General features: G+C 40.1%; 1 protein-coding gene across 4 annotated transcripts; it reads left to right on the forward strand.

The window, feature by feature from the left end:
- On the forward strand, positions 1-27,768 carry ktn1 (kinectin 1). Of its 4 annotated transcripts, none has more exons than XM_036594004.1 (36): positions 1-114; positions 4,764-5,374; positions 7,104-7,289; positions 7,585-7,743; positions 8,554-8,684; positions 8,777-8,890; positions 9,238-9,378; positions 9,927-10,033; positions 10,189-10,333; positions 10,473-10,569; positions 10,737-10,924; positions 11,018-11,086; positions 11,174-11,211; positions 11,324-11,414; positions 12,552-12,620; positions 12,712-12,749; positions 13,136-13,226; positions 14,321-14,389; positions 14,497-14,534; positions 14,723-14,813; positions 15,318-15,427; positions 15,523-15,616; positions 16,085-16,125; positions 16,248-16,338; positions 17,497-17,583; positions 21,638-21,727; positions 21,809-21,925; positions 22,077-22,166; positions 22,500-22,592; positions 23,145-23,213; positions 23,491-23,574; positions 24,733-24,816; positions 25,791-25,874; positions 25,978-26,070; positions 26,516-26,626; positions 26,785-27,768. In XM_036594004.1, exons 2-36 carry the CDS (start codon positions 4,765-4,767, stop codon positions 26,791-26,793), a joined length of 3,819 nt encoding a protein of 1,272 aa, XP_036449897.1. In that variant the 5' UTR covers positions 1-114; position 4,764; the 3' UTR covers positions 26,794-27,768. The 4 variants fall into 4 exon arrangements, with proteins under 4 accessions (XP_036449897.1, XP_036449898.1, XP_036449899.1 ...); XM_036594005.1 differs by having other exon boundaries at positions 16,088-16,125; XM_036594006.1 differs by lacking the exon at positions 24,733-24,816.

Genomic DNA, 27,768 nt, shown 5'->3' on the forward strand with positions numbered 1-27,768 from the left:
CGGGATAGACTTGCTGCTAAGCGCCGGGCCGGAGCTGCTGTCCATCGCGCTCCACAAAAGGGAACAGCTCTTTCATTCCAGCAGTAACTAGCTTTGTTAAAGATATCGTAACAGGTACGTCTGGTGTTCATTATTAAAATCTTTACCAACCACAAGCCTGGCCGGTCGTGGTGAAAAATTTAATGCGCTAGCCAAGCTAGCGCCTCCAGTTAGCCACACACGGGGCCTAGTTAGCTAACCTAGCTAGCACACTGCTGATCCGTGCCGTGACTGACGGGAACGGACGGCAATGGCTGGCTAATGTCTGAGGTTCAGTGGTCCTGATTTCAGATGGGTTTTATTAGATGTTGAAAAATATCTATCTGTATTTTTAAGTAAAACCTGGACGGCTAACTCGATACGTAAGCCCAATTTGCTTTAGTGTGGCAGTCGGCCTGTTAATCGATTTAACCACGCTGTCATTTCAGGCTAAAGAAGAGCTCATGTCCGGCCCTACACCATTCGCTCGCTAACGTTAACTAACCTACTCTGCCTAATGGCTAGCTAGCTTGCTAAGTTGGCTGAAAAAACATTGGTGAGCTAGCTGCTTTTTCGATTTCTAAGTCGGGGTCTAACGTTGCCCCAAGTCATGAAGAGAGGAGAACGTTAGCTAGCTTGCTGGGTACTTTTTCGGTTTAGTTTGTTTTACCCCGTTTACTGATTTGCCCACATCCTGAACCATAGTGCAAGATTAGGTAACTCTTACTGATCTAGCTAGCTTCCCGGACTGCATGCCGAGTCTTCTGGGTCATTTTTACAGTAATGGTCTTGTTAAAGTCTGTTTAATAAAAACAAGAATAAAAAGTAGCCAAGACAACACCGGTCTCCTTAAAGGAGAGTTGCAAGTCGTACAAAATATAGACAAAGCATTGTTTCTCTTTCCATTTTTGTTGCTTTAAACTATCACAGGGGGAATAATGGCAAATGTAGCTTGGTCCCCACGGGGATTTCCTCTAGTAAGTCGCCTAGAAATTGACCTTACGTGTACTTTGACTTACTAACGTTGTTTCGAAAGGGGCCGATGACTCGTTGAAGAAGTGTGTGGTATTTTCTAAATGCGACATATTCGTTAGCTGGCTGGGTGATGTGTGGCTTTTAATAGCGTGGTTAACAATAATATGTTATACGATGAAATATCTTGCTTGCTAAGCAGATTTGTCCCCCCGATGTACAAACTTGAAACAAACTCCACCCTCCTCCTGGTATGAATCTGCAAAATAGAGTGAACATTTTGTTGTTCTTTTAAATCCATATCATTCTATCTTGTGTACATTTTTAAACACAAAGCCTAGATAAATATGTGAACATTATTTCATGTATCCTTCCTGTGACTCCAAAGACCTTGTAAAGTAGGAACTGTTGATAAGTGTACATAGTTGTGTAGGTGGAGCTAAGGGCCTCTCTGAGTATGTGCTTGTGTCTGCTCAAAATCCATTCTCGTACTGCATTGATTTGCTATGACAGAAGCTACCCTTATCTACCGGTGGTGTGAGAGGCAAAACTAGATGCCTTCATACACAGCTGAAGCGAAAAAATTTAAGTGGAGGACAACACTGGATTGCATTAACTGGAGGTTTCTGCTACAACAGAGGACGCTTCAAAAATTCCTGACATTGTTTAGCAATGGGTAAATTTGTATCTGTAACCACTATTGTGAGTCAGAATGTGATTAGTCAAGAGGCTTCAAGAATACTGCGATAGGGATAGAGATTTTGCCTGTCCCCCTCCTGGAGATCATGTGTCAAATATCACACCAACTGGTAGTCTGTTTTGTGGCCCAGGAAGTTGCACTATGGCTTACAGTGCCATGGCCTACCACTGATCTCCGCTGTATCTGAAATTTGACTTTGGTTATCTCAAATTATCTGAGCTTTACACACATTCAAAGGTGTGTTCAGCGCACCCCAGATACAGCTCTACTTCTAAAGCTTTCATAGTAAGTGTATCTCGCAACATGACTACACTTCATAGGCTTATATTAGTGGTAGAGTGAAATTGTTTACTTTTCAATAGAGTGAGATTTGATATTGCTTTGTTTGTATTGGAAGCAAAGTTCATTCACACAGCGCAAGATAAGCACTCTGAATATGCCTTTTCAAATACCACTCGAAGCCATGTTGTTATTATTTGATGCCAGTTAGGCCTTTTTCAGTTGCAGTTCAACAAATTAGTTGAAAGAAGCCCATGCTTTTGGTTTCATGCAATAAAAGCCTGCTGATAAGTAGATGAACTAACTAGAGAGGAGAAGCCCCCACATCTGCAAATGAGCTGATTGTTCGGAGATGTCTCCCTGTTTTGCCAAAGCAGGCAGGCCTAGTAAAGCATCTGGATTCCAAGCAGCCAGTCGCCCGAGAGCGTTGTCTTCCCACCTCATTTCCATGCCACAGGGTATCCTCACAGCTTCAGTGTGACCTGCACTTTGAAATTTCACATGCCAGTAGGAATTGTGCTTGGGAATCTATCCTGAGGCAAAGTTCAAACAGGCACGCCGTTTGTGTTTGATCTGCCTCTGTGTCCACTTTCCACTCCACAGGGCGGAGAGAAAAACAAGGAATCAGAGTTCAGAAAGCAAGCAAGCGTGTATTATATGACTAAGTTGCCACACCCATCCCTATCCTGTTCAGTGTACTTTGGACTGAATGAAGTGGAAAGTGAAGTCCTGTTTGAGACCGTAGTCCTATTTGTTGTTCCTGTGCATATCATTCAGTGAGTCGAATAGTCAGGAGTGAGAAGTAACTTTGTCAGTGTCTTGAATTAAATTTCTTTTTTGCAATGGATTCCTGCTTTGATCAGTTTTAAACAAGACTTTGTGCTCCAACAAGACTTTTAACTCTGCTTCATGCAGTCCAGCAAGTACTGGTAACTGACTGAGTTAGTTTAGTCACTCTTGGTAATGTTGCAGCCGTGTGAAACTTTCTTACATGAGAGGTTTGATGAACATTTGTTGAGCATGGATATCCAGCCTTGAGGTACTGCTGAGGCAGTGCAATGGCAAGTTATTCCTAATTATTAAGGTAATAAGCTTATCCAGGCATCCAGGTATAGGATATGCTAGGCAGGCTAAGTAGGATGGCCTCTTGGGCCCCTTCTCCCACCACTATTCCTGACAGATGCAGCTACAAATGGTGCACAGCATCTCATCTGGCACATTACTACACAGTTAGTGTCAACAGCAGTATTTGCTTTTTTTGTCTTTGGAATTCTAAAGTACGTGGTCACTGATGTTTGAGAACCTTGATAGATGTACAGAGAACAATGACAGTCTTTCAGTCAATTCAGTTTTTTTGATCCACCCAATGATGTCATGCAGTTCTAGGTCACTACTTACTGGTTTAAAAAGGTCAGCAATCTCTACACTGCAGTTTGGAGGATTGTTTCTATGTAGAAGATTGACCCATGAATTTTGTTGTAGTAATATGAAGAAACTTCTGATGTAGTATGCTGTACAGTCATTGTAGTCACTCTGTGCTGCTAGTAAGTTTCATTGAATTTAATTTTAAAAGGTTTTTATGTTACACTTTGACAAGTTCTTTTAGAGGAGTTTTAAGCTGTCAAATGAATTAACCACTAGAAGCAGGCAAATTTGTGGTGATGAGGGAATTGCTTCCTCTGTTCAAGTCATTAGTGTGTGTTTCAGCACTGGGGTCTTTTACAGAGTAGAATATTTTTGACCCTGACCCCCACCGCCAACTTGTCACACTAATGTACAAACTGAAGTGTCTCTGAGAACTGTTTGAATTGGAGGATTTTCTTAGCTGTGCTATGTTGTAGCAGCATGTCTTCAGTCAGGCTTGAGATTGATATCGCTAGATTTACTGGTAGAGGTGGTTTAGCTTCTTTTCTTTTGAAATTTTTTTTTTTATCTTTCCTTGCTGGTGCTTTAAGCTCAGGCCAGTGGTAATTGCTCTACTGGAAAAGTATTTAGCTCACATTCAGTGGACAAACTCAGATTATTGTGTTCAGCACACAGCCTAATTGGATCACATCACTGAGTGTGAGAAGGAAAGGGGACCCTCTGGGAAGGCGGCAAAAGGGCGGGTGGAGTGCGAATTAGAGGAATGTATGAGAGAGAGAATAGACAGAAGGACTGAGCCAGGAAGAGCACAAATTAGGGCTACAAAATTAAAGAGTCATTCCGCAGTGGTTTGTTCCAAGGTTTTTCTCTCAGTCACATTTTTTTTTATTTATAATACCTTTTAGTGACAAGGGTTGTTTAATGACAGATATTTAGTTATCTAGTAGATGCCTAGCAAACGTGTTCCTAATGTAATGTGACGAGAGTGTCACAGTCCTGGCTTATGACGGGCGTCCACCAAAGGTTATTTACTTGGCTAAATCATTTACTATCCCTTAACAATAGTAAATTAAACCTTTGTATTAATAAATAGGGAAATTTAATTATCACTCTGGTATTGGACCTGCATCCAATAATTACAGACAGTAACTTAATGCCCCATTTGTGCTGATGAGTCAGTAGTCATGGGCATTCCCATTCTTAAAAAAAAAAAAACAAAACCTTTCGTGAACGAATGTGAATTATAATGTGAACTAGTTTTAAAATGCCAAACTGAAGTTTTTGGTTACTGCTCTGTCTATTGGCCACTATAAAATATTATTGTTATAGTTAATTATACAGTTGTTAAACCTCCATGTCTTTGCATGCCTGATGTTTCCCTGATTTGAAGTCTGCTTCGTTTTCTTACTTTCATCTAATTTTTTCCCAGAATGGCAATCGAAGTCGCTGACTCGCAGTACCTTCTCATACTGGCACCATCACTGGTTATCGCTCTCATGTTCCTCTTCTTCTGGCTATTCATGAAAGAGACTTCCTATGATGAAGTTCTGGCCCGCCAGAAACGAGACCTGAAGCTGCCACCTGTTAAGACAGATGCCCGCAAAAAAAGTGAGAAAAAGAAGAACAAGAAGAAAGAGAGCAGTGGAAGCGGAGGAGGTGGAGGCGGCGAATCAGAGGAAGACCTGCGAGATTTTGATACGTCCGATGCCACTACTCCGGCCTCAAATGACGAAGAGTCTGAGGTGGTGCCTGTGGCCGTGCATGTTGCCACACCTGTCCAGTCAGAGCCTCCAGCTGTGGTGAGGGAAAGGAAGAAAAAGGAGAAGAAGGCGAAAGCTGCCACTGCAGCTGCTGCTGCCACTTCTCCTCCTGTCACCTCCGAGGAGCCAGAGGTCAACGGCTCAAAGCCTGCTACTGTCCGTAAGGAGCAGTCACTCCCCCTCACCAAGCAGCCCAGCCCACCCCAGCCACAAAGCACACCCCCAGTCTCAACAGAGACTACAAGCAAAAAGAAAGCCAAGAAGCAGAAGATTGAAGCTGGTGGGTAAATTTGCTGTGTGCAAGAGTGTAATATGTATAACATATGAGTTGCCATTATTATTGTTATTATTTTAACCAGATATTTTATTGAATATTATCTCAAATATTCTCTAACAAAATTGTTACCCAACCTAGCAGCCCTGGTCTGGCTCTGAACAGCAGTAAGTGCTGCAGGGGAGGAGAAACAATATGTCTTTAGCCATCGTCTTAAAAATGAAAACTTTTTGGTGAACTCTTGTCAGTCAGTATAGGAGTGAGAGAGGTTTTTAAGCCGCTTGAAACCGTTTATACTAGAGCATGTGCTAAAATCTACCTAGTGCAGTCAGAATAAATTCCCTGCAGCTCTGGACAGCTAGCTTTCCTGCACACTCTAATTTATTCTTGATAGTAAACGCAACTGAAAGCCTGCTAGCTAGCTAGCACTCTGGTGCAGCTGGAAAGCCATCTTTATTTTTTGGTGTATGCCAGTATGTGCAAGAACAGGAGCAAACTGCTTTGACTTGTGTAGCTGCCATAATCAAAGTAATAACCAAGAAGTGAGAGATTTAGTTTAGGCATTTGCTTGTTTGGGCATGTGTCCAAAGGGTGTGTGGAAATGAAAGCTTTTGAGCTTGCTGGAGTGCTTCCAAACTGTGCCGCCTCACAAGATTTGCCCAGGTAGTCATTTCTCATCACTTTCTAAAAGTACTTTTCAAGCATATCACATCTGAGAATATGTATAATCAGGAATTTTTTTATGTGTGGCAATTGCATTTCTCAAAACAAAAAACATTTTAACACGTAATCCTCTGGGGCAGAAAGAGCTGAACAGTAAACAATACTGTGTGCTGAATGAAATGGATAGTTCAGCCAAAAATCTTAATATAACTAACACTAAATGGAAATAAGCGGGCACAGAACATACCCATTTAAATGGCTCCCATTGATATGTAACGTTTTGAGTAATATTTTTTGAGGCCATTGCTCAGCTTTTTCAGTTCATGCCAGACACCTACTCATGGCTGGAGTAATTGCTGACTTAACCCAAACACCAACCAAGTGAAGCCAGCAGAAAGTGGCTCAGTGAATTGGCACAAATTTTGAATAGTACTCTTGAGTCTGTAATTGAGTATGCATGTGTGTCAGCAGCAGTCGCAAAAGGACAGTGCTAGAAGTGGGGGGTGGGGGGGAGTGGCAGTATCCCTGAGGCTCTTCATGTCACACTGCCTACAGTCTCTCTCAGTAGTGTCCATGGCAAAGCATTTTGCCTTGACTTCTTAATCAGATCAAATATTTATTTATAGGACTCATTGTGGGGAGAAGTTCTTGCCACAAGCCCCTTATAAATGCCTCCCCAGCGTCAAGTATCTTACTTGGTTTCCTTGGTTAAACTTACTTTTTTGTCTGCCTTAATTTTTTTGGTGCTGAACGTGGCCTCGATCCCTATATCACTCAGTGTTATAATGCTCCCTAGTATGGAAAGTTTTGTACCAAAGGTCCTCACATACTGACCTATTATACAGTTTCTTGTCCCAGGTTTTGTAATCTCTGCTAGTTAACTGATAATGTAACTGACTGGCCACCTAGCGTCTTACCTACCAGTGACTGAAATCCAAGACCAGAAACTTGGTTCAGGGTCAGAATTTGAAGAATTCTGTTTTATACAGAAATGTACATAAGTGTACATATTATAATACTGAGATTATGATAGGTCTTAGCATATGTTTTTGTTTGTGAACTTCTGCTGCAGAAGAGCATCCAGCTGAGGTGAAGCCTGATCAGTCTCCTGTTGTTGCGAAGAAGGAGGAACCTATTCTGGCAGAGTTTAAACTGCAGGATGGAGCTGCTCCTGCTACCCCTCTGCCTGCACCTTCTGGCTCCACTGGCAGCGGCAGGAGAAAGAGCAAAAAGCAGAAGACAGAGGCTGCCATCACTGGTATTTCTCCCTATGGCACATTCAGACAGCAAATTTGAAGACAACTCAGATATTTCTGCTGTTAAATGTAAACATAAGAGTGCTTTGAAAAGGATTAAAAGAGCCATATCAGTGTAGCAAATGTCTGCCTTCATTGTGTAAGATTTTTTTGATTTGCTGAAAAATGTAAAATTCTGCATGATGTGTATCCATTTTTTGTTATTGGTTTGTTTTTCTGGTTTGGTTTATCAAAATTGGGATTTTGTCTTGAAGTGCAAGAGTTCTTGATGAGCATTGATTGTGTGTGTTTGTGTAGTTGATGAGGCTCAGGTCCAGTCCTCTCCTCCTGTGAGCCAGACTGACTCCTCCACAACAAACCACCAGAGCAGCCAGAATGATGAGGCTCCGGCCCAGGCTCCCATTCCCACAAAACATGGCAAGAATGGCAAGAAGCAGAAAAACGAGACTGACAAAGGTGCTCATCTACACGAGGGCAGTAGTGATCAGCTTAAGTCACTGCCTACCTGAATTCCATCCAGCTCCAACCAGAATTACATTCATTTCTTTTTGTCTGTCTTGTGTCCTGTCCTGCTCTCATAGCCACTGTGCAGTTTTATGTGGTTTCTGTAAGGCTCATGTACAGTCCTGTCCTCATCTTATGTGGGCTGTCTGTTTTATCCCCCAATTTTTTTTTTGTTTTGTTCTCTGCATACTTCAGTACACTACATTTGGTCACAAGATGTGAGGAAAGCCTTCAGGGTAGTTTAATGTGAAATGCTCCATTCTACAGAAACCATTTAAAAATTGTTCACAACAGTTATGGCAAAGGGGTACCATTTATGGCAAAGAGGTACATTAGGCAAAATAGTTCCCAAAGAAAATGTATTTCTTCTAGATTAACCCTTTTTTAAACTTTTAACATTTTAAACATCTCAAACATTTAAAAACTCTGTAGACTCCTTTGGGTTCACTAGTTGTTTTGGATAATAAAATCGCTGTATTTTCATAGACATTACAACCACTGGTTCTTCTCGTTACCATTGTAAAGCAAACAAATCAGTACGTCTCTCTTCAGTGCGCTTCCTGCCATACCATTCAGAATGAGTTACGTATAAAAAATATAACTTATGCAGAGATTTTGAAATAATTGTGGAATTCGACTAATTCGGGCAAATGCAGGTACCTGCACAGTACAGTTCAGTAGACGAAAGTACTATATAAACAAAGTAATCAAATTGATGATCAACAGTAGGTGGGTACAGTGTTCTGTTATGTCTGTGTGCAGAGAATTCAGGGGTGAAGCTGAAGGAGTTGATGGCTAGTCTGGGTGGGCTGGTGTTATCTGACGCTGATGTGGTCTCTGTGGTTTCTCTGCTCCGGGACAAGAGCCCGAATGCCCTGGACAGCTGGTATAAGGTCAGTTCACTTTGAGCACATTCCATATGTTTGAGGAAAGTTTGCATTTTCCCTTTTTTCACTTCTTCAATGCTTTGCCTTTCCTCTCTCAGTCTGCAGCTAAATTTGAAGCCTCAGCTCAGCAGCTGGCAGAGAAAGAGCGCCTACTCAACACTCTGCAGGAAGAAGCCTCCATCGCCAAGGACAAAGTCAAACAGCTCAGCCAGGTACATTTAAAAGTCTATAAATGACCAATGTCTTACTTTAAATGGCTTAGACACTGGTTATAGAGTGTGTATAGTTTAACAGGTTTTCTAAAATTATGTCTGAGTTCAATGAGGGACTGCTGTTTTTCTGGAAATGCTTTTTCATTGTCTGTGATATTGCATTTATTAACCTTGTTCAAAACATGCAGTGCAGTACATCATGTTCTTCACCTAACAGTTTATACAGATGATTGCAGAAACGTTTATTGTAATGATAATAAAAATGCATATCATGCAGACCTACCTGTCATGTTTGTCAGTGGCTGTTGAATGTAATCTTGCCATGCTCTGTGTGTGGGGTGATGTAGGAGTTGCAGGCAGAGAAGCAGAAGAGCGGCCGTGCGGAGGCTGTCCTGCGGGAGCAGCGGGTTGCCATGGAGAAAGAGATGAGTGTCATGCAAGCCAAAGCCCAGGGCAGCTTCCAGGAGCTTCAGGCCATGCAGATCAAGGTAAGAATAAGTGACAGATAACTCTGTCCTGCATCGAGCCTTAGCATGTGCTGTTGCGAGTTGTTGTAATAATTTGAGAGTGAAAGAGAAAAACATTGGTGAAATATAAAGAAATGAAGTATGGTTCACAAAGTGTTTGTCATTTTTTTTGGCATTACAAAAAAGCGTGTCTCCAGAAATAGTAACTTAAATAGTAAAAAGGTTCATAACTTAACGTACGTTAGTGTAGAAACATTTTATTCCAAGTAATATTGGAGTTTTTGAATTGGTTTGTTCTTCATTCAAATTTACACACATAGTAAAGTACAAGAAAGTAAAGGACAAGTTCTGTGTTTAAATGGAGATGGAAGGATATAGAAGCATGTAACGTAATGACAAACTGACAGTGATATTGAATCTTACAATTAAAAAAGGACATTGCACCATTGGCATGAATACAGTTGATATTGAATTATCAACCTGAATTATATTGTGCATATGTAGTATCTTATGAAAGTGCTTGGCCTTGCACTTTACTTGAAATACCTGTGCAACCCCTCTGTCCACAGTTCCAGAAGCTAAGGGAACAGTTGGAGGGGCAGATTGCCAGACTGCAGCAAGAGAACGGCATCCTCAGAGACGCTGTGAGCTCTGCCACCAACCAGATGGAGACAAAGTGAGTCCCAAAAACCCCTTAAATACTGTAGACAAGTTACAGCAGAGTTTCAGCGAAGCAATTTAGTTATGTTGATTAATGTATAATTCATATTGGTATTATCACATAATTCTGCATATCCAAAGAAATATACTTGTTGTTTGTTTGTTTTCCAGGCAGTCAGCTGAAATGAACAAACTGCGCTCTGAGTATTCAAGCCTGATGAAGGAGCTGACTGAGACCAATACCAAACTACAGCAGGAGGAGCTTCAGAGGAAGAGCCTGGAAGTTAACTACAAGCAGAATGTGTCCCAGCTCGAGGTGCTTGTCACTGTGTACTCACATTCACTCATTACCCCCTGCTTCTTCAACTTCTTCAGAGGGCAAATCGACAGATTGCTCTTTTCAGTAAGACTACGTGTTGTGCTTTTGTGAAATGGTTCTGTATGTTATCTTTCAGGCACAATTACAGGATGCTAAGCGACGCTGGGAAGACCTACAGAGCTATTTGCACAGTGTTAATACTGAAAGGGAGAAACTGCAGGCTGCTAAACAAGGTATGTGGTCCTCTCACTTTTGTTCTCTCTCTTTCTCACTTTCACTCTGTCATTCTCTCTCCCACTTTTACACTCATTCATTCTCAGTTTCACCCTGCGCTGTCTCACTTGTGCACTCTCATGAATGCATACATAGACCTTTTTTACACATTTCTTTTGTCCTGCAGAGCTGCAGAATCAGTTGCTGGCGGTAGAGACAGAGATGAGTAATAAGAATAAAGAGATCCAGACTCTCCACAGCAGTCTCACAGACACCATGGTGTCCAAAGAACAGGTGGAGCAGAAGGTCATGCAGCTTCTGGAAGTTTCTCAGCACAGCCTGCAGCCTGATGACTCACTGCAGGCCCAAGTGCAGGTAGTATGCATTCTTTTCATGCCTCTGTGACAAATAGGTGTGTGTTATGTAGTGGTTGAGGAATAATAGTGTGAATCTTTAACTTGTTAACAGGACCTTATGAAAGAGAACAAAGCACTCCAAGGTCAAATTGAGAGTCTTCAGGCTCAGGTCACTTCTCAGGTAGCTATAGACCAATATAGCTATATGTGTTGTTTGTATTGTTTGTGCCTGGAAACCCACTGTTTTCTTTCCCCTTTGTTTTCTTAGGCAAACACAGTATCCCATTTTGAGGAGCTTCAAAAACTGTGAGTGAAAGCCAATTGGGGTGAAAAAAAACTAGAGCACTATTATTTTTAAGCCACCCATCATTATATTTACACATCATTTATATTTGTATTTGCTCCTGTGTGTGGTCAGGCTGGCTGAGAAGGAGCTCCAGAGGAAGAGTCTGGAGGACTCACTTAATGCAGAGAGGAGCAGTGGTGCCAGCAGAGAGACCAACATGCAGGTAAGTCATGCCCCTGTACACCAGTGGTTCTCAGGGTGGGGGATAATTTTGTGCTGTAACAGGGCGGTTGTCAAAAAACTAAAAATGTAGTATACATAAGCTTGTGTTTTTTTTTACATATTTTTGACAATGACTCTTCAGTAAAATCTCAATACCATGTTGTTCATTATAAGCTAATACAGAGTGTGTGAATGAAGATGGGCTGCACGCTGAGCTGTATGCCAAAATTTTGGTCCAGCATATTTTGATGTTCAGTATCTCTTATAAAAGATGTTAACTTCGCTGCCTTATGTGTGTATCAGCATTATGTGATCATTATCCAACTAAATTGAGACTTCATAGAAGTGCTTCTTATTCCTGTTATTCAGCTTACTTAGTTGACTTACCGCTTCTTTTCAAATAACAATGCATTACAACATTGATCACCTTCCATTGGCTAGTCTGTTAACCTAGTCTTTTTTGTTTTCTAGGCAGTGAACATAAAAGAATGATTGATTGGTTTGTGGGGTAGCCTTAGTCAGGCTTATGGACGCTAGTTTGATTACTTTGATTCTGTTTCTTTTCGTACTGGCTGAGAAGCTGCCTAACTCGGTCTTCTGCATTAAGCAAGGAATGGACCAGCTCATACTAGAGCGTGAATGACTGTATTATTCTCCAGATTTCAGCAGCATCTGACAGTTGAGGGCATGAGTATATGGGCTGCACATATAAGATAAATGGCTTGAAAAATTTGACAGCTAAAGTTGGCTCCTTATTCAAATTTCTTGTTCCACCTTAAATGGTGCAACAGTTACAATTAGGCTCCTGTACAGTCTCAAGAATGTAACTGCTGCTCCATTTTGTGTGGAATGGGAAAATTTTAACTTAAAACTGCTGAATAAGAACCCAAATTCATCCTTGTAGAAATTACATATGGGTGTGTATGAATGTTTCTATACATGTTTCCTTTGTGGAAAAATGTGTTGCTATAATGTGTTTCAGAGGGAATTGAGGGGATTGTGAACCCTAGCCTATGTTTTTTGGAGGTTTGTGGCTTAAAAACATTGAGAAACTGCTCTACACACTAGAGCAGCTTAGTGAGTTTGCCTGTGGGATGCAGCCATATTGAGAACTCAGCTCTGTGTCTTCTGTCCACAGGCCATTCACAATGAGAACATAGCCCTGAAGGCTGAGCTCCAGAATCTGCAGGCACAGATTTCTGAGCAGGTCAGACTCACAGACTCACACTAATAAATGGCTTATGTTGCACTCACACAATGTGCACTTGATCTCATCATCTCTCCCACTTTCTCCTCAGGCGTCCTCCCAGTTGACAGTGGACCAGCTCAAGCAGAGGTGTGTGTGTGTGTGTGTGTGTGTGTGTGTGTGTGTTCTAAGTGTCTACATGTACAAGTGTGTATGTGTGCTTGAATGGATTTTGTTCTGAGGCTGAAACACACCTCATGATCTGTCAGAACAGTTCTTTAAACAGATTTCCAGAGGCACATTTTAATCCACCCTTAACTACTGCTTATGCAACCAGGCATACCTGCCCTTCCTACAACAATTCATTACATGAAGAAAACCCATTCAGCCAGAATACTAATGCTCCGTCTTGCTATACCCTGCATACATTTATCATTCAGATTCCTGCAAACCCAGTTATCATCTTGTTTGGTTTCATTGGGGTGGGTTGTGCCGTTATTTTATATGAACAAGCAAATGTTCACCTTTCTTGGCAGCCTTCAAGAGAAGGAGGAGAAGATTAAGACAGTGGAGGTGCTGCTTGAGGCCGGGCTTATTGAAGTAGCCAATAAGGAAGGGCATCTTAAGGTAAGCAGAGCATTACCCAGGGAAAAACTGTAAGAAACAGTTTCCTGGACACAGATTAAGCCTGGCCTGGTCTTACTAAACAGTAAGTTCAGTCGTACATAAACACAAACCTTTTGGCAAAGTTTACCATTTTAAGTGCTGAATATGTCATTCATGAGAATTGTGTAGATTTTAAGTGTGTTTGGTTTTAGTAAGGGGGAGGGGTGCTCTGCTGCCGAAAGAGAATTCTATGAGAGAAACCCTGATTTATTTGGTCAACCCACAGATATAGTATTTCATTTTCATAGTCAGAATAAAAGTAGCTTTGCTGAGAAAAGAGAGCTACGCTGGTTAAGCATAAGCGCCGTTTACATATAAAACCTACAATGTTGCATTTGTAACTTCTACAGAATGCAAATTATGTAATGACTTTTATACATTCATACATTTCATACATTATTATACAACAGTTGTTCTGGCCACGCAAGCTGATTGGTTGAGAAGCATTCTATAGCTTTTCACAAACAAATGATTTTCAGTTTTAGTGTTGAGCTGTGATTGTACCTAGTTTATGACAGTATGTGTGATTGGCTCTCTAGCTTTTGTTATGCCTCATTTTGGCTGCAATTCATTTTGGTTTTTACACATGGTACTTTTTTTCTATGGCATGTGGATGACTGCCTAGTGGAGCTACCACTACTTTTACTGTTGCTCCACCCAGAAAACTCACTTCTAAAACTTCAACTTTTATAACCTTGATATAGCGCGATCTGTGTGGGCATGTTGAGACTCTGACAATGCTTGTTACATTCTTAAACAGCTCTGCTTATTTGAGGAGAGTTGTAAGCTAAAATGATTCTCTTTGGAGAATCCTTGTTAGCTTTTAGTCTAAAACATAAAGCTAAGATTCAGTCTGTACCATAAACAGAAATGGATTAATTTCAAACCATTTGTTTTTCATTTCCCAATAGATTTGTTCTTGGCTTTATGCTTTTAGGCTGGCCTGACTTGGTAAAAATATGCTGAATTAATGATTTTCTTCCGTCACTGTGATTAGTTCATTTTAGGGGCCTGAGTAGTACAAAATGAGTCAGTAAATCTTTGTTTTTATGCAGACAATAAGGGAAGAGAATGAGTCTCTGAAGCGACATGTTGAGGCTTTGCAGCAGCAGACAGCGGAGCAGGTACAATAGCCCACTTTCACACTCCTATCTGGATTTCATATTGCTCTGTTAAATGTACTGTGGCAGTTGAGTCTCTCTCTTATTTTGTTTTTCTATGTTGGTTGCAGAAGCAGTCAGACACAACGCTAGAGCAGCTGCAGAGGCAGTAAGTTTAAGATTATAACAATATAAATTGTCAGACTTGCATGACTGTTTCTTTTGTATTTTATATAGATCTCTATATTTGCATAAACAAAAGAGAAATTTAGGTGCCGTTCTATTGAATACATTGTAGCAAATAGGTAGAAATGGCATAAGTGTCTGAGTAGTAACTGGCACTGTATCTTTTGTCAGGGTCCAGGAGAAAAATGAAAAGATCAGATCTGTTGAAGAGGAGTTGGAGTCGGCATTGGGGACAGATTTGCACAGAGTGAAAGCTATTGAGGTTTGTGTGCTGATTATCAAGTTAACATGCTCATTCATGCCATTCCTGTTTGAATTTGTTTCTGTTCAGCCATTTTTTAGCTTTTTTTCAGCATTCACCTAATATTGTGTTTATGTTCATAGTGTGATAGTTATTTTGGCAAACTTAACCGTTTAAACTGTTAAAGGAATAGTTACCCAAGCTGACACAATAGCCACAAGCTAATATGCTATTTATGTTGCAATAAAACATTGTTATGCTGTGATACAATATGATATGTTCAAGAGCGTTGTTCTTCCATGCAAAAGAAGTGGTGGCTGGCTTCACGTGTCTTGAAGGAAGCACGTGTTGCAGGCTGCAAGCCTCCTGCAGTAGGGGGAGACCTGTCTGAGATGAATTGTGAGGAAAAAATGTTAAAAATAGAGATATAAATGAAAACAAATATTTATAATAAGCTTGTAACAAAGGTGTGTGTGTGTGTGTGTGTGTGTGTGTGTGTGTGTGTGTGTGTGTGTGTCATGCCAGGATCTGGAGAGACAGGTGGAGGCTCTAGCAGCTGAATTGGCTGAGGTGAAGAGCAGGGAAAGCCAGATGAACTCGAATGCCAGTGCTCAGCTTCTGGAGCTCCAGACTGTGTATGTTTACACATGAAATGCACTGCATTCAGTTTGCATTTATTACAGTAGTTCAGCATTGTTCCACTGCTCACTGTTCCTGTATTGACATACAGATTAGCTTCTAAAGATCAGGAACTCCAGAGATTACAGAGGGAGATGGAGGAGAGGGTCAGAGAAGCAGAAGAGAAGATTGCGCAACAGCAACAGGTGAGTGCAGACTGATGATTGAATACTGACACATTGTGTTTTATCAGAACATTCAAGTGACTATTCACCTTTATTTAAGTTAATTTAAAAGGGAATATTACAAAGATGTAGTTGAGAGGAATGACATTGGAGTTTTTTTGTTTTAACTCAAAATTTAATACAGTTGAGAATATAACTAAAAACCTTCAAGGAGCTTTCCATAGAACTTCCTATTAATCATAGATGTACTGGGGTCAAATTAGTCTTCTGGTTGTGTAAAAATGGCTTAAACACTGCTTGAAAACTGCTCATGTTTAGCTTTAAGAAGATTTATGATCCCTCCACACGGTGTGTGTGTGTGTGTGTGTGTGTGTGTGTGTGTGTGTGTGTGTGTGTGTTCTTGGCACTGCTGTAGTGTTCTGCAGTTGGGTGCCTTGTAATCAATTGTTTTCAGTTGAAGTGATTTTGTATTTTTCTTTTCCATCACAGCAGATGGCATCAGCAGTTTCCAGTCAGGCGTTGTTAGCGACGTGAGTGTTCCATATTCACGTTTACATATAAATGTTTTAGACCTCTTCCACGGATATTTACTGGCCATATTAGAGAGTATTGGCTGCTTTTTACATGTCCTTTTTGTGGTTCCTCTCGTCAGGATTGAAAAGAAAGACAAGCAGCTGTCTGATGTTAGTACAGAGCTGCTTGAGCTGAGGCAGTCGGTGGAGCTTCACAGGAGGAAGAATAATGTAAGCGCAGGTTTTACTTAATCATTAATCTTGAGGTTCTAGTTCCACTCTTGCATAATTTAACTAATTTGAATGAAGACTTGAGTGGTTTGAATTGATAGTTATAATGAAGTTACACGCAGAATTTTGGTACTTGTAGATAAGGGCATGTGTTTTCATGATGCTGACAAAACAGCACTTGCATTGTGGTTGTGTACTTTAGACCTTGTCAGTCCTTGCTGTGTTGCTGTGTATGTGTTATGAACTCTAGACATCTTCAGTATGAAGCACCAACTTCTGTGGGATTTCTATTGCATATGCTCTCGTTATCAGCAGTACTCTGAGCTGAAAGTGCTTTGGAATTCTGGGAATAAATCTGGGAAGACACCACATGACTTTGTTTGCAGTTTCTGTTGAGTGTTTGTAATTGCAGGGAAAACATTAGGTCTTTTACAAACGCTGAATAGTGAAATCCTGTGAGAGCTTCCTGGCTGTAAACATTTGTCTGACTCATGCAGTGTACCCCGGTCTAAGCTATTTGGATATGTTGGTCCATGTGAAGCACATATACTTCACGTATCACATCTTTTATTTCTAGATGCACTTTGGAGAGCTTAATCCATATTTTATTATTATTTGTTTTTGCTCACTATGCATTTGTTTTGTGGTGGCGCTAATATATATTTTTGTACTTTTAGGCTTAGACATTCACTTGGCCGTACCCGAGTCATAGCTGTGCTGTCAGAGCTTTGCTGTAATTGATGGTTTAGCTTCTATATGTTTGTGTTATAGTGTTCGAGGAATCTTTGAGGTCATAATTAGGTGTGATGTTTGCACAGTGTGGTGATCAGTAAAAGTAGGTGCAACACAGTTTTTATTTTGTGAGATTTTGGCCTTTTTTGTATGCTTTGTTTAACTTTTTACAAAAGCTGCAAAACATCAGCATTGCTCAGATGACTTGTGGTCTTGTAATGGTGCTTGTCTTTTCTGTGCAACTACATCTGAACCTTAATGATACAGCTTTATGCACTTTCCATAAAAAAACTGATATTCTGTTAGTTGAATGTTTGTAATATTTTGGGCTGTTGGTCTCATAAATGCCAAACCCATAAAGGGTTTTTCATTTTTTGGCAAGAGTGCGGGCTGAACTGAAAGTGGTGTTTCTCTGAAACTGACCAGGAGCTTCGGGAGAAAAACTGGAGCGCTATGGAGGCGCTGTCAGCCACCGAGACCATGCTTCAGGGAAAACTCAGCAAGACTGTCAAGGTTCGCATCGCAATCCCAGTCTGCTTCACTCTAGAGCTGAATCAGAGCATTTCAATTCAACTCCTGCCATCAATCGAGCAGTGAGATCTGCATTCTCATCAGCTTTGTCATGTAAAGCTGCATACTCATTTTTTTTTATTTGTCATCATTGCTATTTGGCTGCCATGCATGTTGTTACTAACCTAAAAACATAAACCTGCTCAGACTGAAGCCTTATATTGAGGGCTTAGGTGCTTTGCAGTTTGGCTTGGATCATTCTTACTGTATTTACTGGTGATCACCCCCCCCCCTTTTTTGTTCCCCCTTTCATTCATTATGCAAAAAGAAAAAAAATCAATCAACAGCTTTTTTTTTTTGTACTGAATATGTAAATGTGTGAAATGAGTGTGCAGCTCATAAAATGGTCTAGGTTGTCATTTAGTTTAGGGGTCATGTTATTGTCATGTCAGTCCCCTTAATTGTTTGTTTTGTTTTCCCCCCTCCTTCCCATATAATCATACAACCCACACATTTCCATACCCTCCCACCCAGCATGCCCCTCTCCACCTGATTCTGTGATACTGAGTGTCATCAGCTTCTAATTTACCTCTGATGAAATCCGATGAAATGCTTCAGTCAGAAAACAAACAAAAGTAGTAGCTTATCAGTCTTCTAATAGGGATGCACTGATGTGGGAATGTTCATGTGCATATCTGCAGATGCCAATATATAAAGATTTGTAGAAAGTAGAAATGAAGACTAAGTCTATGACAAAGTCTACCTGGATTAGCATTACAGACATTTCTGTAGGGCTGCTAATGCAGTAAAATGAATAAAATGATATTTTAGCACTGTAGCCCTAAATATTCTATTCTCCTGGAGTACAATTTGAAATATTTGTCAAAGCATCTGTTTGATATATATATTTTCCCCCCAAAGCAAATATCTGCCAGTACCAATATGGTTCCGATATCATTTTGCCTCCCTGTTATGTAGTTTAGGATCATACAAGGCTTGACGGGCAATGAATGAAAGATATTTATAAAAATGTTGAGTTCTTTTGTTTGTGGTTTTTTCCTCTGCTGCTTCCATTCTGTTCATACTGTAGATGTTCTCAACAACCCTGCTGTGTTTTAGGTCTGAGGATGTGTGAGTAATTAGAAACTCCTCTGTTAAAAGTGTACTCTCCATGCTTGGCGTGTGCAGAACCCCTAAGTGTACTGAGGTATTTGAGAAAGTGAGGGTGTGGAGAGAGTAGTTCTATAAACAGGCCTGGAGCTGAAGCTCTGCTTACACATCATGTGTAATTCTGCAGTGTCCCAGGCGTCTTCTCTTTTGAGCAGTGGACAGAACGTACTGTCTGTCAGAGTATCTGCTCTAAACCTGCTCCTCCTGCAGGCAGTCTTCACTAAAACGGTATGCAAGCATCTGTTACATAAACTCGGCTTGGATGTTACTGATGATTTTATATAAGCAATCAAGTAATCTACCAATTATTGACAGTTATTTAGGAAAAGACACATGCGAATGGGTGTGTCCATCAGGCTCTGATTCTTAGTGTATGAAAGGCCAGTAGGAGAATTGAAATGTGCAGTGTGATCATGCAAATTGCTCTAATCATCTAATCATTGTTGATTCATCAAGAAGGTGAATTTAAATTGATTTGTTTTTCAGTAATCAAGATTAATTGAAAGTATAAACCTCTCTCTCTCGCGCGCTTTTTCTCTCACGCGCTCTCTCTGTCGTGCTCTCATTTCTGTTTTTAGTAGCTACGGAGTAGATAAATTGCTATAATACCATGGGCTTTTGCAGTTAATTTCTGAACTTAATTATATTTGATGACTGATTAGACTAAATTAACTGTGTAACTTTCATGGTTTTGTCTGTAGCCCTGAGATTTAATTTTAGTTAGTTCACAGTGCTGTGATTCTCTTTTAGCACTCGTAACAAGATCTTGTAATGAGAATACACGTCTGGGGTCAACTTTTAGTTCTGGATTGCAGCAAAATCCACCGCTAACAAGGGTGAACACTCGCTCAAATTCCTTTCGCCCAGGCTCTTTTAAAGGACACATTATAGACTTTTTTTCTTGAGGTCCACTAATAACATTTGAATGGTTTTATGTACCAAAAACAATGATTCATCTTTACATAACCATTTTCCAACCTCTCTTTATCTCTTAGAAGTAAACAGATTGTTGTTGTTGTTGTTGTTGTTGTTGTTGCCTTTATGAATGATTATACTTAAATGACCTCTGTTCTGATTGGCTTTTCTACATTATGCCTCATTTAAAAACAGTCAAGGCTGAAATAATCCTTTATAACTGAAGTGTGAGATGGCTGTAGGTTGAATTGAACAGCTGTAGGCTGAATAGGCAGATGAGGCACGAGCTGTTAGTTAAGCTTGTGCTGAAAGACAAGATCATCATTTTTTTTTTCATAATTGTCAGTCAAGTTGGATGATTTAAATTATTTAAAAGAAGCGATCTACGGCTTTATAATGGACAAAAGTGACTAAATCATCTCTCAAGCTGCATTTTTTTGGTAACGTTAGTTCAAGTCCTGAATCAGCACTGAAATGCTGTCTGGCTTTGGAGCATTCTGTAGCAGCCCATGGTAGATCTTTATTTTTTTTTTATTTTTTTATTTTTTTCCCTCGTAACTATGGTTGAGCTTTTTAAACAGATAAGACTGTGCTGTAGCTTTCCATGCACAGAATAGCTTTCTTCTTGGTACATGATAAAGGGCTTAAAAGGTTTTTTTGTAATTACATCAGTTAAATAAAACAAGTAGGACAACACATAGTGTTGGAGTGGAGACTTAAATTCTCTAAACACATGATTTATTAAACCTATTAAAGTTGGCTGAAACTAATATCAGGAGATATGTTACATAGGTAGAACAATTTTAAGGTCTTTCTACGCCAGTTTACAAGATCACTGTATTAATGTTTATACCTTGCAATTCCAATCAGTTAGATGGAGCAAAGTAGGCACGTATTGACCTTGGTACCACAGATGTTGATTTTTTTATTTCTTTTTTGTTAGCCTATGTTCATCTGTGTATGGGCAGTGGTTGTGATTGTATTTGCATGCACATTTTAGAAACTGGTTTGTGAGACTGCTCAAACTGTAATATAAGTGACCAAAATTTTCGAACGTGTTAGAAATCCATCCGATCACCCCAACTGCTCAATTGGCGCTTGTTTGTTGGGAGTTAATTGGGCATCACTTTCTCTCACTCTTCCCCCAGAATGCATGTAAAAACACTACTGATGAAGCTGAAATTTGGCTGATCGTGAAATTCAACCAGCTACGACCAAATCAGGCTTAAAAAAGGGCTGAAATCGCATAATGTATTCCTGGCTTAGAAGTAGCTGGTCTGCTCCTCTGCACCTTGCAACACGTGATAGCATCGTCAGTCGGCGTGGCGTTGGCTCATACATTAGAGAAGATGAAGCCTTCACTGGGTCATCTCAAAGCTCTGGTCTCACAACAGAACATTTTAAAATGCTTGCTGGAAAGTGCATAAATGTACACACTGATCAGATATTTAACTTGGTGCTATAGGACTACACAACTACAATAAATAAGTTTCTTTGATCATGGATATTACAGCAGGGACTTGAGCTTTTTGTTTTTATTTTGACGTGCATGAAGCTGTTTCTCAAACAGTAAATGAAATGAGCTCTTCCTTTTTTGTTAATTATGTTGCGCCACCTGCTTTCAGTTGGTGCAACAGGCTAGGTCTGGACAGTGAAGGGTTTCGGTTTGCACTGTTTGTTTCTGTGTTGTGTGTGTTTAGATAGGAAAATCCATGGTCTCAGTTGCTAGATAGTACATTGCCTTTCACTATGAAAAACCTGTAGGTGAGTCATGGTCAGTTCTCTGGTGTTTAGATCTTCCCATGTAAAATTCACACGGGTGATGCTGTTATTAGGTTCTTGGGTGTGATTCACAAAATTATGCACTATTTAGAACCAGTGTTTCAGACAGCAGCTGAATCTGTATGAGGTGGTGGAAAATGAGGGAACTGCTTACTCAGTGCTGGATGTGCTGCTGTGTTCCCCTCTCTAGGAGAGTCAAATGGCGCTGGAGTCTGCTGAGGCTGAATGTCGAGCAGTTCTGCACAGACTTCTCCCACATGTGCCCCTGCCCACTGAGCAGGTGAGTAATGCAAATACATACACACAAACATTCTGTAAAGTCCACAATCAAAGCTCTAATATGTCTGTCTTTATTTTTCAGAACCATAAGAAGTGGTTGCAGAACTTTGAGAGCTGCATGAGGGAGGCCTCAGCTGGAGAGTCTGCTGTTGTCATAGACACAACCTCAGGAGCCACCACAGAGGATGGTGATGCCAAGGTGATGCCCACTGTTATCATTCTTTGTGAGCGGTGACCATTTGTCTTTTTAACACAGTCTAGCATGAGTCCTGTGAAGCGTCTCAGAGAAGATATATCATTTCTTTTTCTGCCCATGTCCTGTTACTGACAGCTACTAATATTATCAACAGGGTTTGGCAGAAAAGCTGAAGGATGCAGAGGAGACCCAGAAAGTTCTACAGAAAGACTGTGAAATGTACAAGAAAGTTCTGGCGGAGACGGTGAGATGGGTTCATTATATCTACCATCTTTTTTTATTTTGAATGATGTGTACTTGGCACACTTTATGCAATAGAGTTTAACGGTCCGGTGACCCATTTGTCAGTTTCATCTTGTGCCGTATTTAGAAAGACAGTGAAATCTATTAATTTCTAATCTTGTAACCTAAGTATTTGATCTTGTACTTGGAGTGTTGGCAGATTTGGGCCATTCAGGCAACATAACAAGCTACAGCACTGTTTTATTGGTTATGTGTAAATGTTTGCTGGACTATTCATAGAGTTTCTGCTTATCTAGTCCCAAGCTGTAATGTCATTTGGGTTTGTTGTTGTCAGGAGGGCATTCTGCAGCGGCTCCAGAGCAGTGTGGAGCAGGAGGAGTGCCGCTGGAAGGAGAAGCTGGAAGAGGCTCAGACTGAGCTCAAAGAGGTGCACTAAACATTTAAAGCAACCCACACATCTGACTGGCAAATAGCAAGGTTGCATCAGAGTTAGCTAGAGGCATTATTATTATTAAAACAGCATTAAAGCCAGAAATCTGAACATTCAGGTTTAGTTGTTGGTAATGGAAACTTGGGTATTTAACAATTTATTTTATTTATTTATTTATTTTTTTTACCAGTTAGGACAAGGGTATCAACCTAGTTTCAAAACATATCATAGGCTAAAAGACTTATAAAAACTCCATGTTTAGCACTAATGGAGGCAAATGGGAAAGTAATAGGGTGGCAGTATTACCCGCAAAAATTCAACCTTCACATGTATAATTTGGTGCTCTTTAGCTGCTGCAATGTGAAACCAACTAAACCACATGAAAATGATGCACTGTAACAAAAAACCTAACTCTGATGCAGACTTTAGCAAATACACTTGATATCAAGTGTATTTTTGTAGTGTACTTATTGTCATTGTTTTCATGTTTTTAAATGCCATGAAGTATAGCAAATCAAAATGCCATAATACTCTAAATGTTTTGTCTAGATGACCTTGAAAGTGACTATGCTGGAACAGGAAGTGGACAGACTGAGCACAGATGGCGAACTGGAGAGTGTGAGTTTGCTTTGAGTTTGTAGTCAAACATAAAGAAAGAGGAAGTTTTTGTGTTTTTTTCTTCTTTTTTTTTTTAATATATATATATAAAAAGGTCGAGCCAAAAGTGTGTATGATTACTCTATTTCACAAATGTTACATTTTTCTACACATTTTTCAGTCAGGAATCTATAACTAATCAGTCATTTGTGGTTTTGTGGTATTAGATTTATGAAACTAAGGCATTCTTGTGGTTTAAGGAATGTTTCTGCCTTTTGTGCATCCTGTGTCATTTTAGCTGAGAAGAGATAAAGAGCATCTAGAGTCTGAACTGGAGAGAGCAGAGCGTGAGAGCGCCACCTATGTGTCGGAGGTTCGGGAGGTAAGCAATGTAAAATCCTGCCTTTGTAGTGCATGCGAGCAGTCTTGGTTTAAACTTGTGAAGTGTTTTTGTTATTAGCTGTCTTGTGGTCATGCGTTTGATTTGTCTAACATTGTGTATTTTATTATGAATATTTCTAACAGTAGTTTTGTGATTCCATACATCTGATATCTGTGGGCTCAGCTTTAGTGTGCTCTGCAGTGAGTTCCAGCAGTGTCCTTTGTTGAATTCTAAATAATATCATGCTGATATAAACCAGAAATGATCAGCTCAGCTCTTAATATTCTCAGCATACAAATCGTAAGTATTTATTAAACAATATTCTTGCAGGTTCTATATCTGTTTATTGATTTTCTACCCACAAAACAATAATAGGCCTTCATTTACAGCATTTAGTAGCTGAGTACGTAAGCTAAAGATGTGCAGCTGCCATCACATAGCAACATTTGAAATACATGAAATCGTGATCGGCTTGTATTGAGAGAATTACATGCACCTCATTTTCAGTTGTCTTTGAATGTCTGTTTGGCTCCTGTTCATTTAAAGGGGAATTCCATTGATTATTCAAAATCTATGCATAATTCATTTAGTGAGATGTAAATGAAGTCATTCAGAGCCTTTCAGGTCGCAGTGTCTACAACACAAATGCAGCAGTTTTTATTTACTTTCCAAAATAACCAGTGTGTTAAGTTTTTATATGTAATGTTGATGATAAAATAGAGCTAAATCTGAAATTGCATGTACCTCTCTGCCATGGATGGATTTCTAAAATATGTTTTAGGCCAGAATATCTTAACTATCCTAAAATGATGTCTTAGGCAGCAGCAAACATTTATGACCATTTCATATAATAACAGTGAACAGTTCTAAATTCGGGAATTTCTCTAGAATGAGGCATTTCACATCAAACCCTGAATGATTTTGTTCACATCTTGGCAGTGTAGTTTTGCAGAAAATTCAGTGTAATTCCTCTCTAAGTAAAGTCATCAAATTCAGACGACACAAAGATGTATGAAGGTACAGATGTCTTTCAGGAAGTCCTGTCAGTCCCCAACCCTCCCTTATCCTGCTCTGTGTAGCATTCACATCTGCTTCTAAATCCCCACCACACACACACGCACACACACAAATCCCTAAATATGTCAAACTTCATTGCAGCTCAAAGATCTGTTGACCGAGTTACAAAGCAAACTTGATGGCTCATATACAGAGGCTGTCAGGCAGAATGAGGAGCTGAATTTGGTAAGCTTTTGCCCACATGCAGTAATGAAGTAGCTTTAAGTTTCTCTGCTGTCCCCTGTGATCAGGGACCCTCGGCTTCTTTTATGGCAAAGAGTTTCTATCCACAATCCACAAATTAGGATTTTTTTTTAACTTATTGTCTTCTTTAAAGGATCTACAGTCATGCTGCAATGTGGATATACTGTGATGCTTCAGTTGTGAAGAAGAATAGGATAGAGGATGGAGCACTCCTTGCCAAGAACATGCTTTAATCAACTAACTAACACCTGAGACACTTTCACTCTTTGGTGACAAGACTTAAACTTGCTTTTGCCACTGTTGCTTCTGAGCAAACCTCGGAACGCACACTTGGACACTTAGTCCTGTCCAGCTATGCTTTCTGTGTCACTCACAATGTTAATGTTTGTCTTTAAAACTGTCTTTCTGTCTGGTCAGTTGTTCCTGTGTTCTAACCCTAATTTTCCTAGTTATTTGTGCTTGTCCTTTTGTCAGTGTTTTGCATTTGGTGCTCTTGTTTTTGTGTAATATTTTTTGTGTAATCTTTGGAACAGTCAGTGGAATGCCTCATTTTTATCTTTACATCTGTTAATCTCATAGAATTTTGGAAAAATGTTACACAACTAATCCATAAGTTCATACTTGCTTTAGAAAATCTCCATTTTGGAAACCATAATCTTAAAATAATCCTCGGGGGAATATATTATTGAAATGATTAACACAAGTCACCTGCTGAAACAGGTCAGGACTTTGCCCAGTTTTTCATTAGCTCTATTGCTAACATTTAGGCTACTCCCCTTTCCTGGAATTGATCCCAGTTTCCAAGCAGTCATAATGTGGAGGTCAAAATGGCACAATCAGGAGCATTATTATGTTGATGAACATCTGGTGAAGAGTATCTCTTCAAAGCAGGTTCTAAAATATAGTAATTAACCCTCAGTGTAGTGACTGGTTGTGTTTGGGATTTTCTGTTGTAGCTGAAGACACAGCTGACTCAGACCTTGGGGAAGCTGGAGACTGAGGAGAGTGAACGGCAGAAAGTGGCTGCAGATCTCTACAAGGTAAGATGTTTGTGGCTGTGAAATGTTTGTCTTATTGTTGTATGTTTACTTTTGGTCAGTGAGTTGTTTATTCCCTCTCATGTGTGTTCTGTACCCATCACAGGCCCAGCAGTCTCTGGAGCTAATTCAAGAGGAAATCTTAAAGGAGGTGGGCCAAGCTGACTTGATCCAGAACAGTAGCCTTACCACACAAACGGTGAGGAGCACTTTTCAGTTATGATAACACACTTAAAGTAAGCTCTCCTCTTTCATTTCAGCTGAAGACTCCTTTGTAAGTTAAAGGTTAGGTCCTGATGCAGTGGTGGTAAAGGTTCCAGTAGTCCCTAGAAAAATGTATCTGCTCAGATGTTGTGATTAGGGCTGCAACAATTGCAGTAACACCACAATATCAACACTCCAGTGGTAACTACAATATCAAAACTAGTCATTAGTACTAAAGCATTGAGTCTTCTCAGTACCCCAGTGGCAGTGGTATTGCATGTTGCGGTAGTGGTAAGGGACCCAAACGTTGCAGGCTTGAAACTTAGCCATTGCAGAAGCTCTACTTGTGTCACTAAACAGGGACTGAATGAAAAAAAAATGCCTTAGAAGGTTTTATTCATAAAATTTAGCTCCTTTTTTTACACTTGTGTTTTTTCTAGGAGGAGGTGGACCGCAAGGAGAAGATGACTGCAGGGCTGAACCAGACAGTACGAGAACTACAGGAATTACTACAGGCTGTAAATAGACAGCTCACCAAGAGGCAAGAGAGGGTGAGATTGACATTTCACAAAACCATGTATACGTGACCTTAGTTACTCCTAGTTAAAGTTGCCATGTCTCTTCACACCTGATATTGTAAATAGAGTGCATTCATAGCTGATGGTTCTATTGTGATATCTGATTTTGTTTTCTCTGTGCCTTATTTTAGGATGAATAACTGAAATAAAATGAAAGTGGTGTCAGTTTGTCTTCTGTAATGGCCAGTCCCAACCTACACACTGCAGATAAACCCTGTCAAACTCTGGCCCCTTCCGCTTCCCTTCACACCAAATCTGATGTGTGCTCTCCAAACCCACAGCACCAACCCTGCAACCTGCTATGTAAGCAGGAGACCATCTCCCCCTCTTTTCAAGACCAAGCCCTGCTAGGGAGCGAATGGGGAGGGGCTGAAACCTGACAGCATACACTCCAAGACCTAATCAAACCGGATCCTTTTTCATGACTGTGTCGACTCCTCTGCAATGGCATTCCTCATTTTCAGTAGAGTTACAAGAGCAAAGGCATCCGAATAGACACAACGGTTAGACTTGTGTGCGTTTTGATTAATTTTTACCCCTTTTCAGTCAAAACACTTTGAATACTACTATTTTTTTGTTAGTTCTGTTTGACAGGAGGGGTTTTTATCCTTTCATAAACATGACATTTGAGGATTATTTGTGTTTTAAAGACTATGAGATAACTGTTAGGATCTACTGACACTCACTTTGTTGTTTTCAGCTCATGTCCTGCAGTCTCAAAAACTCACACTTATGTACATTACATATGCAGATGAACATACACGCATACGAACAAATACACTCCTTTACACACTTGAGTTTTCTGAATGTTATGGTATTTGTTTTTCCTGAGTACCCATTTTTAAGTAAGAGTTATGTTAATGACTAAGGCAGGCGGGTTGAGTCTGATCTGTGCTACTTTTTAACGCCAGTGCACACTGCTGGCATTGGACGTCAGTTGCACTGAACAGCGGTTTCTTCTACTGTAACTACTTCTCAAAGAAAGAGGGTTAAAAAGAGAGGCATCTCGAAATCTAATCAATATGCTCTATACTGTTGCTAATTTCATTAACAAAGAATATTTCATTTTTTGTAAAAACAGGTGAACCGTTATTAAAAGGGGTGCTTGATAAATA

Source organism: Colossoma macropomum, unplaced genomic scaffold (assembly GCF_904425465.1).
Source record: "Colossoma macropomum unplaced genomic scaffold, Colossoma_macropomum, whole genome shotgun sequence".
Taxonomy (NCBI): Eukaryota; Metazoa; Chordata; class Actinopteri; order Characiformes; family Serrasalmidae; genus Colossoma; species Colossoma macropomum.